Raw genomic sequence first — 12,984 nt, forward strand, 5'->3', positions numbered from 1 at the left:
TTTGCCGCCTGAGGGAAACTTGTGAGGATGCCGCCCCCCCCCCCCCCATAGGTAGTATCATTGCCCGCAGTATAGGTAGCCTGGAGGGGGTAACAGCCAGGATGGGGAGCAGGGGGCACAGATGTGGGGAGGAGGGGTCAGACCCCCCTCCCTCACCTGAGGTCCCCCGTCCAAGCTCCTCCTCCAACTATTTGCACAGCATTTCATTTCTGTCAGGCAGCGGGGGAAGCAATGACTTACCTACTTCTGCGTTCCACCGCTCGCGTCACTTCCTGCAATGCTGCCGACTGCACTGTGGAAGTACAGTGGGCAGCATAGCAGGAAGTGACGTAAGTAACTTAAACATAAAAATGATAGCAGTGGCTAGTACTCAGCTACAGTGGCGTAACTACAATTCATGCCCCCCATAAGAGTTTGATGGCGTCCCCCAATGTTCACACGCCTTCCCTTGCCTCCCTTTGGTGCCCTCCACGGTTTTGGGGCCCATCTCACAAGGGTCATAACACAAGTGTGGCCATCATGATCTTCACACCATTACAAGTGCAGCCACATAAACATATGGGGCTCGATTCACAAAGCGGTGCTAACCCAGTTAGAGACTTTAGGCGTGATAACCATTGCACCACGTTGGTGAAAAGCCAGTTGAGGCGTGATAAGTTTAGGCGTGATAAGTTTAGATAAGTTTAGATCGCACGCAAAGCAGCGCCATTAAACTCTTTGCTAAGTGCACCAGAGTTTGCTAGCGCAAACCTTTTGATCAGCTGTGCACTGCGGTGCTAACCCAGTTGGTGCTGTAGTTATCACGCCTAAACTTATCACATCTAAACTTATCACACCTAAACTGAGTTTAGGCGTGATAAAGGGCTTTTCACCAGCGTGCTAACTGTTAGCACCGCTTTTTTAATCAAGCCCTCGATCCGAAGTACAGTCCCCTGTATCGGAGGAAGGGGAGGTTGGTAGTTGGGGCCCCCTGCAGCTCTGGGCTTCCCTACAACTGCAGGCGCTGCCATGGCCGGATTTATACTTTTTGTGCCCCTAGGCCAAGTATGTTGTGGTTCCCCTTTTATGTGCAGCTGTGTAATAGAGCAATGCCAATGCACAAGCACATTCAGACATTAATTTACTGTAAGCACTAAAAATAAGAACAGAAAATAGTGAAGTTTCGTTTACCTGTCACAGGTCTCTCCAGTCACAGTGGCTTTACATACGCATTTGCCATCCGCATCACATCCTTGGCTGCTGCCCGCTGGGTCACATGGACAGCCCTGGCGCCTGAGCAAGAGGTGACAGTGGAGAATTAATATGAATGGAGATGCCCGGGCACTAACCAGCAGTGATGAGGGTCAGGTATGTTACTGTTAATTGGATTGCTCAGACATTGACAGGTTGTCAATCAACATAGATAGGAACGCTAAAACATAGCAGGGATAGCTGAAATAGCTATACACCATACAAAGAAAAGGCAATCTAAAGTATTTACTATGATATACAGTATTATGAAAATATGTAAATCTTTTCACAATCAACAGGTGGGAAATGAAATTTAAAACATGAAAGGGGAACTGTCGCGAAAATCTTAAAATTTAAAACACATACAAATAAGAAGTACATTTCTTCCAGTGTAAAATGAGCCATAAATTACTTCTCTCCCATGTTGCTGTCACTTACAGTAGGTAGTAGAAATCTGACATTACCGACAGGTTTGTTTTGAGCTAGTCCATCTCTTCATGGGGGATTCTCAGCATGGCCTTTATTCTTTATAAAGACACTCCGGGAAAAAGATTTATACAAAGATGCTGGCCAGCCTCCCAACTCACTGCACACTATTTTGGCAGTTGAACAGAGCAACTGCCATTTACTTTTAAAAATAAAGAAAACCCGGAGACCCCCCCCCCTCCTATGAGGAGATGGGCTAGTCCAAAAATCTGTTGGTAATGTCAGATTTGTACTACCTGCTGTAAGTGACAGCAGCATAGGAGAAAAATAATGTATGGCCCATTTTACTCCAGAAAAAATGCACTTCTTATTTGTATGTGTTTTAAATTTTAAGATTTTTGCGACAGTTCCTCTTTAAGTGTAGCTTTGATAAATAAACACATGTAGTGACAGCTGCATTTTGGGAATTTTCCAGTGTGACTTCAGCAGAGGTTAGTGGTTGCCTGTAGTCTCCTTGTTGCACTTTTGCTGTATAAATCCAATAATTAAGAATGGTTGCACCCCTATAATCAGCGGCTCAAAAGCTATGTTGGGTTTACTAAACATAGTATTCAGAGCAGCAATACCTCTTTTAGAGAGTATTGGAGGAGACATGTGACATGATGAGATAAACAAAGTCCACTATGTTACTTACAACTAGGTTGTGAACTGGTTTTGTTTTGTCTTCTTCACTGTACGGGGTGATAATCCAGGGCTATAAATCACATTTTCTCTGCACTACTTTATAAACCTCCTATTGCTTGGCTGAGAAAAACACTTCTGAGTGCAGGCAACCGATACAAACTTCAACAGGTCTTCATCTGTCTGTGTGGTATGAAGCTATCATTCTTTGCCAAAATCTTCACACATTTTTCAAGTACTCAAATTTACCTGCAGCCACTGTCAGTAAGTGAATGGAAGCCAGGCTGGCATCGGTCACACTTTTCACCCATCACTCCAGGTTTACAGCTGCACCGCCCGTAATTATCACATTGAGTATTTACAGATCCTGTAAGGGTGTAAACAGAAGAAATGGACATTCACTAAAAAAAAACAGGCTTTACTGTATTATTTGTACCATGACTTCCCTTTTTCCAGCCATACAAGGCCATATTTATACTACCGTACATACTCACATATAAGCTGACCCGTATATAAGCCGAGGTACCTACTTTTCTCTCAGAAACCAGGAAAAAGTAATTGACTGATGTATAAGCCCCCTCCCCAGTATAGGCCTATCCACAGTAGCCATATGTGTCCCCAGTACAAATCATTCCTCCGCCCCACAGCCAGATGTACCCTAAGAATGATACAGCTGCGTCTCAAGACGCCACTGGATGGCATCATAGATATGAGACACAGCAAATTATTATTATTATTTAGTATTTATAAAGCGCCGACATCTTCCTCAGCGCTGTACAGAGTATATATAGTCTTGTCACTAACTGTCCCTCGGAGGAGCTCACAATCTGGTCCCTACCATAGTCATATGTCTATATTGTGTAGTGTAGTGTATGTATTGTAGTCTAGGGCCAATTTAGGGGGGAAGCGAATTAACTTATCTGTATCTTTTTGGGATGTGGGAGGAAACCGGAGTGCCCGGAGGAAACCCATGCTGACACGGGGAGAACATACAAACTCCTGACCTGGCTGGGATCCCCGATCACTGCACTGCTGACATGTTGCTTGCACGCTCCACTCCACAAGCCAGGAGACACATTTAGTCTTGAGCAGCGCACTCAAAACACCATTTTGAGGGGAGGGGTGGGGGGTGCACTGACACAGCAGGGAGCCAGCTGGCAAGAGCAGGATCACTAGTGCACGATCCTTACGCTCCTCTGCCAGTAAAAAACCTGCTTCACCATCCATTCTGCTCCACCAACTCGCATGTAAGCCGAAGGGGGAACTTTTCAGCACGTTTTTTGTGCTTAAAAATTAGGCTTATACACGAGTATATGAGGTATTTTTTGCCCCTAGGCCAAGTGTGTTGGGGCTCCACTTCAAAGTGCAACAGCGCCTCTCCCATTCCATGTGTAACATACATGTACTAGCCCCTCGCTTTCATATACAGCTTCCTTGAATATCAGCTTCCCTTATCATTTTCTGTCTACTCTTTCATATGTAGCACAAAATGGATGGGGTGTGTGAGCACCCAGGAGCAAAAGATACAAGAGAGAAAACAGGAGCCCAATGGTGCAATGTCAAAGTAACACAATTTATGGAAGTAAGCAAAAGGTCTACTCAAAAAGGTGGGTTGCTAGGGGCAACCAATCACTGGCAGCAGGTGGAGAGAATGAACCCGACTCCACTCGTGGTGGTCCGTCAGGACCTCGGCTATTGCTCTCCTTGATAAAAAGAAACACTAGGCTCGTGTAAAAACATCGTGGCTAATGCTCGTACCCCTTCAATGGGGGACTGTCAGAATTCGCTCTGCTGGCCTTGATTCCCTGGACAGTTTGTTGGTTTCCTATGCAGGTTGCATAGTTCAGTCCAGGAAAAAGAGGCCCTTTTGTCAGTTTGCAAGATTCTGGAGGCTTGCTGATTTGCATCCACTTATCTTGCAATCTGCTTGTCTGCTTCCTTTGAAGGTTTTCAGTATAAATGTCACTTCCTCCCAGAATTCCTTGCTCGTCATAGGTTCTGTTTGGTGAAAACTGACTTTAGAGCCTCAGCCTCTTTGTATCTTATTGCTGAATATTCTAGTGTAGTTAATTATTGGGAAGTGCACTTTATACTCCTACTAGTGCTGCCAGCTTTGTGTATTATTTGTACTGTCTAGTTTTGTCTTGCCCTGTACTTGCGATTACACTATCTCCAGTGGTGGCTGATAGTGAATCGTTTAGTCTGTTTTGTCTGGAGAAAACGCTTGCTCTTGTCTGGTGTTAGGCAACCGATTAGCAAGCGTTCTCGGTATCTGTTTGTCTTTGTTTTTCATGTTCATCTGTTAGTCAGGATTGGTACGTTTTGTCACTTTTGCGCTTAACGTGCGGTGACCGTGCTATTACCGCGCTTGCCACTGTTGCGCATAACGTGCGGTGACTGCGTTTAGTTAGTTCATTTGTTATTTTCCTTGGCGTTCGGATTGTGGTTATTTGCTGTGTATTCCTTTACTCTATTCTTGCTTTGTCTTTGCTCAGTCTTGTGTTTATGACAGCAATCGCCTCTCTTGCGATTGGCTTTCTCACTCTAGTCTGTTCGCTTGTGATATGTCTACCGTCGCTGGGTGGCGACTAGATTGGTAGACATTCAAACAGTCTGTCTCTGTTCTTGCTCTCTTGAGTTGCTACCTTGTTTGTATTGCCCTGTGTTGCTTCATCGTGCAATTTCTATCTGGCATCTGTGGATGTACAGAGGACTTGTTCCTCTGTGCTCCACAGTTCCACCTGCTGGTTGGAATTCCCCTCTACAAATATATACTGGGTACTCTGCTTCTGTGATTGTGGGGGATTTCCATCTGCTTCAGCGCACTTGGTGTATGCTGACTGTGGAAATCGCCCCCAGATCATTACAGGGACGTTGAGGGGTAGATTTAGCACATATAGGGGATAAAGAGGTGCCCTGGTTGTATAAAATACATTAAAAACAACTAAAAAGAAACAAGTGAGGTGGCTTACCTCCGAGACGAAATTCTTAGACAAATAATTTTTAATAACAAAGCACAGGCAGGAATTTCGTCTCGGAGGTAAGCCACCTCACTTGTTTCTTTTTAGTTGTTTTTAACGTATTTTATACAACCAGGGCACCTCTTTATCCCCTATATGTGCTTTCATATGTAGCACCACCATTTCATGTCCAGGTTCCCCCCCTGGTTTGCAGCAACCCAAAGCCCGGGCCTTTGTGACCTTTCCAGAAATCCGGCCCTGCAGCCATATATAAAACGCATTTTTTCTGAACTTCTGTTCTTTTTAAAGAAAGAGAGTAACTTTTAATCCCAAGAACATTACACAGTATAGCCACACAGCAGTATGATACAAGCATCACAGCAAAAAGAAGACCCCCCAGCTCATGTCATCTCTGATCTACTACATAGGTCATGTGAAATATGCACATTACGGGGTCTGAAGCACCCCTTAGCAGTTCACTGACTGGATAGTTTGCCAGGATGGTTAGTTCTTTGTTGAACTCCTAAAACAAACCACTGTGGACTGGAACATGATGTAAATCATTCATAGCTAGGTTCACTCAGCTGCTAAACATGTCGTCATACAAGCAATGCCTCTAGTACAGTCATTTTGAGCCCCACTATACTGTAATCAGTTTCATATTCAGTATAAAGTGTAATTAAGTATAAATCAAATGCAGACTCCTTTCTTTAAGCTGCATCAATAATACCGTACTTTATGAGTAAACATAAAAAGATCTTGTCAGAACCATGGGAAGTGAGTGTCTGTCAGTCTGAACAGAGAGTACATACCTCCACTATGGCAGTGACAGGGTGCGCAGGTTCCGCTCGCCTGTGGGAAATACCCCACTTTGCATCGTTCACATTGGGGTCCATCTGTACCTCCAGTACAGTCTATACAGCGGAAGCCAGATCCTGTCTGGGCCTGTAGGTCTGCATCAAACACACAGCGCTGGGATCGCCCATTACAGTTGCAGACTGAAGTATGGACTGGAAATAAGAGAGGAAAACAGCATAAGCACCATGTCTGATATATCTGAGTAGCATAAGCACTATGTATTCATCAATCATCACAATACCATATTGAGAGTTACGGATTTCTGTAATCCATTACATTCTACTGAGAATGAAATGAAGGTCACATGATACGGCTGCTTTTTATCTGGTAGCAAACTCTTGTGTATGAGAACCAGCTAATGACCAAAAGCCAACTAATTTCTGGCAGACGAATGGATCAGGCAGCTTAGAAAGCCTTTCCAACCATTATTATTCCCTCTGATGAGAAGTGCCCCAACACAGTCTCATGCCTTCCCACTGCTTATCTACCATCACTTCCATTAATGTAACTGCTTGCATATTTTTACTTCAGTATTTTTTATTAGTCAACAAGAAGACATAGCACATAAGAACAACATATAGAAATATAATGACAGCAATCACATATATAACATAGAAAAAATATCTCTTTGATAATAAGACATCAAATACAGCAAATATAAAAAATATAGAAAAAAGTATAGGCAAACAGTGTACAATCCTTTTTACCATCTGCCTCTGAGGACAAAATGACAGGTTTTTTTGTTCATTTGTTAAGCTTACCCTCCTCCCTCTCCTCCACCTACATTTTCCTTTCTTCTTGGACCCACAACCCAGCAACACTCTCACGCCTGGTGACTCTATTCCACGAGCCTAAATTGTTCTCTCAAGGGTCATTTAAGTTATATGACCTACAGAGTTACAGGACAATTTTCAGCACCTCATTGCAAGCCCTCTCTACCTATATTTACTGAGGTGTTTACATATAAATTGTCCAACCATTAACCATGTTTAAAAACCATGTCAACTTGCATGCTTAAATCGGCTTCTTAACTCTTAGCCAAGGTATTCTTCCCTTTCTCAGATTCCAAATAAATATTCCATAGTGTCCACGAGTTCACGTGTGTGAGCTGTCTACGATGGGATTTTTGGACCAGTTCCTCCAGCCTCTGGATATCTTCCACCTTCTCCTTCCATTCTTTAATTGCAACTGGTATCATTTACAGGAAAATAAATATGGCAACCTGCTTGCATAAAGAAGATGGATCATGCCTACACGCCAGGCCACCCTCTCTCAAGTTTAGGTTGCTTTCTGTTTTTGTTAGTAGTAACACATTTAACAGACATAGCCAAAAACATCAATAGGGGGCACCCATACTTCTGTTGACATTAGCGCTCTGTGGGTTAATTTCCCCAAGGCGAGTAGGTTGGGTGCCTTGTGGCCACTGGTAATTTGGGCGCTGTCATAGATTATTACAGTTATAACGGCGCCCAGTGTATAAGTTGAGCACCGGATATATAGCCGATGCAAGGTAATTTGCAGGAGAGGACAGTTAGACAAATAACATTTTGTAATGCATATGTCTCCTGGGGGACGCAAACCACCGGAGCTGCAGCCACTAGGGCACGCTTAGTAGGAAGTAGCAGTGTTAGGGAGACTAGCATAAGGTCTCCTTACTGAATAGGAAGAGCCAAAATTCGAACCCAGGTCTCCTGTGTCAGAGGCAGAGCAACCATTACACTATAGTGTAGCAGGGTGGTTAGTTTTATAATAATATAATTACACACTATCAGGTTATCAGTCTTTGAGGAGACCTTTTAGTTCTCCAACAGGCACAGCTCAGGTTGTAACAGGATAGCATTCCAGACCCATTACATGTGATCCAATGAGCACATTTTCCCATTACATATAATAATACCCTGTCCCACCATTGTAGACACAAGCGATTAGCATTATAAAACTTTACTATGAATTCACATTACTAAAGAGCAATTTTCTAGTTTAGGATAACTAAAGTTACAGCTGAAGGGGACATGCACCTTATAAGTATGTAATAATTTGTATTCCAAGCACCACTATGCTATAATTACAATTAAAAATATCGAATGAAATCAGTAACGGCGTGTGCAGTCACAATGTAATCTTCAAATTGCCAATAATGTAAACTGAGTAAATATACTTTGAATGGATGCCTTAGTTCCTCATATTACATCGAAGTGGTAAGATTGTACAGTTAAGATTGTATCATTAATGGGCACCTTTAGGCACTTATGACTCTGGTTCAATGACCGCTGGTTCATTGATTAGCCTTTCTTAGACCACTTTTGATAGGTGCTAACCACTGCACACCAGGAACCCACCGTCAAACCCGGATCAGGTGAATTTTGCACAGGGAGTGGTTGGTTGGGAGTGGATATGTATTGGTAGTCGAGTGCCTGATGCAGTACTAGCAGCCAATCAGCTACTACAAGGAGAACAATTACTGGTGCCGATCACCTAAAAACAGTGGCGATTTGGGCGCCGCGGTTACAGCTAGTAATTAGGAGGGGGCGTTTAGTGATAGGCACCAGGAGAGGTATGGGAGGTTATTGTAAGGCATTAGGTGTGGGGGGGTTAATGTTAGGCACTAGGATAGGATGGTTAGTATGGCATGCCGGGTATGTGCAAGTAAAAATATCTGTAATGTAAATTACTGGAATTTTTACTAGCAGCATCACCCTGCGCCCAACTCACGCAGTGGCACCACTAGACGTGCTCCACCAAACTTGCCATTTTAGAGTTCTGACCCAGCTAGCCATAACCATTTTGCCCTTGTCAAAGTCACTTATATACTGTATTTGTTGGACTATAAGACTCACCTTTTCTCCCCCAAAAGTGGGTAAAAAAAGTCAATGTGTCTTTTAGTCCAAATGCAGGGAGTTCCTGACTTGTGAACACCTGCCAATATGAACCTCCAACCCGCCACAAGGTCGGGGACTCCCAGCACTGTGCCCATGCAGAGGACAAATGGAGGACATGGGACACAAATGGGCATAGAGGAGGACACAAGCAGGACACTAGGGGCCACATGCAATTCACTTTTTCTCCTAGGTGATATTTCCATGCCTTAGAAATAAAATGCCTTTTAAGCCACCAGCAAGCAAGAAAATCCTCAGAATAATTTTGATAGTACTTTTTCACCTACTTTTGATATTTTTTCAACTGTAGGATGCTGAAAGTTATTTTAAACAGAAGATGAAAAATTATCTCCAAGGAGAAAACGTAGGTGAAAGTGAATTGCATATAGGCCTAAGAGGCATAGAGGAGGACACAAGGAGTACAGAGGCGGTTACATGGGTTACACAGGAGGACACAAGGGGGGCAGAGGAGGACACAGGGAGACACAAGAGGTACAAGGGGGCATGAGGTACAAAGGGGGAATAATCCACAAGATGCCCCTTTACCCTGGATGCACCAGGTTTAGTATATATTTTTTTCCTCGGTTTTGGTCCTCTAAACATAGATGCCTCTTATGGTCAGGAGCGTCTTATAGTGCAAAAAATACGGTACTTACAGTGGTCTGTGCACCTTCAAGAGCTGACTTGCTCACTTATATATCCTACTTCTCAACAGGTGCCATTATACGGAGGCATTCCTTATTATTCACATATAGGGATGGTCAATGAGATACAAATAAATTTGAGTTTATGCAAATTTTGACTGCAAATTTATGAAAATGGACCAATCAAATTTTACCTCAGCAGGATTTGTTTGGTTCATTTTTAAGCGACATAAATTTGCATACATTTGCATAATACCGCATCAACTCAAAATTATTTGCATCTCATTGACTATTGCTATTCACATACCTCACCTCCACTTCAGTGATTTTATCGATGTTGGCTGATTTATTGGTGTGTTATATATATATATATATATATATATATATATATATATATATATATATATATATATATATATTTATATATATATATATATATATATATATATATATATATATCTACCTTTAGATTGTAAGCTGGCCTTTAGCTTGTAAGCTCGCAAGGGCAGGGCTCTCACCTTCATTGTCTTGGAATTTGTCATGCATTTTATTCATCACTAGTGACCTTAGCCGTTTAAAAACAGCCTAGGTCTGTCAACGCTTGCCGTCGCGCGCATGCGCAAACCCGCCTGCGCCGGCACACACACGCCCGCCCCTTCTGGCCCGTCCTCCCCCAGCTCTTTTCAGTGTCTCTGCATCCCTCCCTGCACATGCGCAGTGCAAAAAAGCACTGACACATGGACATGGGATGCAGGGACACTTGCTCTTTATTAGGTAGGATGTTATGTTTGTCTCTGTAATGACCAATTCTGTATTTTGAACCAATTTTGTATTTGTATTTGTGCATTGGTGTATACCACTGTCTGTATTATATAACCCATTTTTGTTTCTTACTTTGTATAGCGCCACAGAATATGTTGGTACTTTATAAATCAATACAAATAATAATCTCACTGTACACTTAGTTTTATGTACATTTTTGCATCCCAAATGGTGTGCATGTATGCTGGTGTGGCTGGAGAGTGTAATGGTTAAGGGCTCTGCCTCCGACACTGTGACCAGTGTTCGAATCTTGGCTCTGTCTGCTCAGTAAGTCAGCACCTATTCAGTAGGAGTCCTTGGGCAAGATTCCCTAATGCTGCTACTGCTTATAGAGCATTTGCTAGTGGCTCTGGCACTTTAAGTCCGCATGGAGAAAAGTGAGATAGATATAAATGTGTTCTGTGTCTGTGGTTCTGAGTGCTATATGGGTGGGTTACTTTTTCTCTAAATCTAATATCATACATTGTATTTACTATCGTCATTTCACACATATTTTTACAGGTCCACTTTCTAGAGAGAGAAATCATCTCGTGGCACTTGCAGAAGATGAATGGGGACTCAAACATAAACCAGCCTGTCTGACAGTATCTCCAGCTTACACTGTTCCTCATATAATCTTAGAAATGATAGACATCTGGCATTACACACCGGCTTTATGCACACTTCCATGTAATCTCCTTAAATAACCTGCATGACATCACCAGACTGAGGCACTTTAACGAGCTTCCAGAACATGTTTTAAATTGACCTAATAATTATGATTCATCGGACAGTTAAAACAATTAAAGCACATTTAGACAAACTCCCATAAATGTTCCCCCCATGCTCACAGCACACGTTTGCGAATGCGCTCTGGGGGAATAGTTCATTGTGAATGGTCTTTCCTATAATGTTTGCTAATTGCATAGCTCTAAATACCTGCAGTTACTCTTGGAGCACCTGGGGCTGTAATTGTTCAGAGTGGGAACTGGATAGCGCCAAGAAAAGCCTGAGGGAACTTTAAAAAAGGGGCACTATCACAAAAAAATAGTAAAATTTAAAATACATGTAATAACATACAAATAAGAAGCAGGTTTCTTCCAGAGTAAAATGATAAATGATAAATTATTTTTCTCTTATGTTGCTGTCACTTACAGTAGTTAGTAAAAATCTAATGGAACTGACAGGTTTTTGACTAGTCTAACCCTTCATGGGGGATTCTCAGTATTTCATTTATTCTTTGCAAAAACACTCCATGGAAAGGATCTAGACAAAGATGCAGCCCCCCCTCCCTCCCACACACACACCAGTTTGCACACTATTCTGGCAGTTAGACTGAGCAAGTGCTGTTTACTAAACGCTAATGAAAATAAAGAAAACCCTTAGAATCCCCCATGAGGAGATGGGCTAGTCCAAAACCTGTTGGTTCTGTCAGATTTCTACTACCTACTGTGACAGCTACATAGGTGAAAAGTAATTTAGAGCACATTTTACTCTGGGAGAAATGTACTTTTTACTGTATTTATGTGTTTTCATGTATTTTAAATTTCCAATTTTTTCACGATAAAGATCCTTTAACCACTTTAACCCCGGCGGTACGAATTTCTCCGTCCCTTTTTTCCCCCCTAAAAAACCAGGGACGGAGAAATCCGTACCTTCCGCGCTACCGCTGCTGTCCGCGCTCCCGCCGCTCGTGCACGCCGCCGCCCACTCGCCCGGAGATCAATGAACGGGAAAATCAATTCCCGTTCGTTGATCTAAGCCCCCGCAATGATCGGCTGCTTCCTTTAGAAACAGCGCGATCATTGTGATTGTCCCAGCCTCCTACTGCTTCCTGTAAGCGTCCTTTCGGATGCTTACAGGTCGCATGAATACCAACTCACTGTGGCCATCTTGTGGCCAAATAGTAAACTACACCTTAAAGAATTTTACACAGTCAAATACATTTTTTTACACAATAAATTAACTCATTACCTCCCACACTTCCCAATTATTTTTTTTTGTAATTAAAAAAAAATAAAAAATACAATAACAAAAAAAAAACATTAATAGTTACCTTAGGGACTGAACTTTTTTAAATATTTATGTCAAGAGGATATAACACTGTTACTTTATAAACTACGAGCTTGTAATTAGGGATGGACGCAAAACTGAAAAAAATGCACCTTTATTTCCAAATAAAATATTGGCGCCAAACATTGTGATAGGGACATAATTTAAATAGTTTTATAACCGGGACAAATTGGCATATACATTTCATGGGTTTTAATTACAGTAGCATGCATTATTTAAAAACTATAATGGCCGAAAACTGAAAAATAATATTGTTTTCCCACATTTTTTCCTATTTTCCCATTAAAACACATTTAGAATAAAATAATTCTTGGCATAATGTCCCACCTAAAGAAAGCCTAATTGGTGGCGAAAAAAACAAGATATAGTTAATTTCATTGCGATAAGTAATAATAAAGTTACAGACGAATAAATGGACGGAGCGCTGAAAGGTGA

At 42.1% G+C, this 12,984-nt stretch overlaps 1 protein-coding gene across 1 annotated transcript in view; it reads right to left on the bottom strand.

Moving 5' to 3' along the window:
* The window catches only part of LAMC2 (laminin subunit gamma 2), a 91,865-nt gene that overhangs the window by 69,738 nt on the left and 9,143 nt on the right, over positions 1 to 12,984 (bottom strand). Inside the window, exons 2-4 of the mRNA XM_068239672.1 lie at positions 6,110 to 6,307; positions 2,587 to 2,704; positions 1,171 to 1,272 (exon numbers count right to left, since the gene is read on the bottom strand). Coding sequence (XP_068095773.1) covers positions 1,171 to 1,272; positions 2,587 to 2,704; positions 6,110 to 6,307 — 418 coding nt within the window. The remainder of the gene's footprint in view (positions 1 to 1,170; positions 1,273 to 2,586; positions 2,705 to 6,109; positions 6,308 to 12,984) is intronic.

The sequence above is a fragment of the Hyperolius riggenbachi genome, chromosome 6, assembly GCF_040937935.1.
Source record: "Hyperolius riggenbachi isolate aHypRig1 chromosome 6, aHypRig1.pri, whole genome shotgun sequence".
NCBI classification, from domain to species: Eukaryota; Metazoa; Chordata; class Amphibia; order Anura; family Hyperoliidae; genus Hyperolius; species Hyperolius riggenbachi.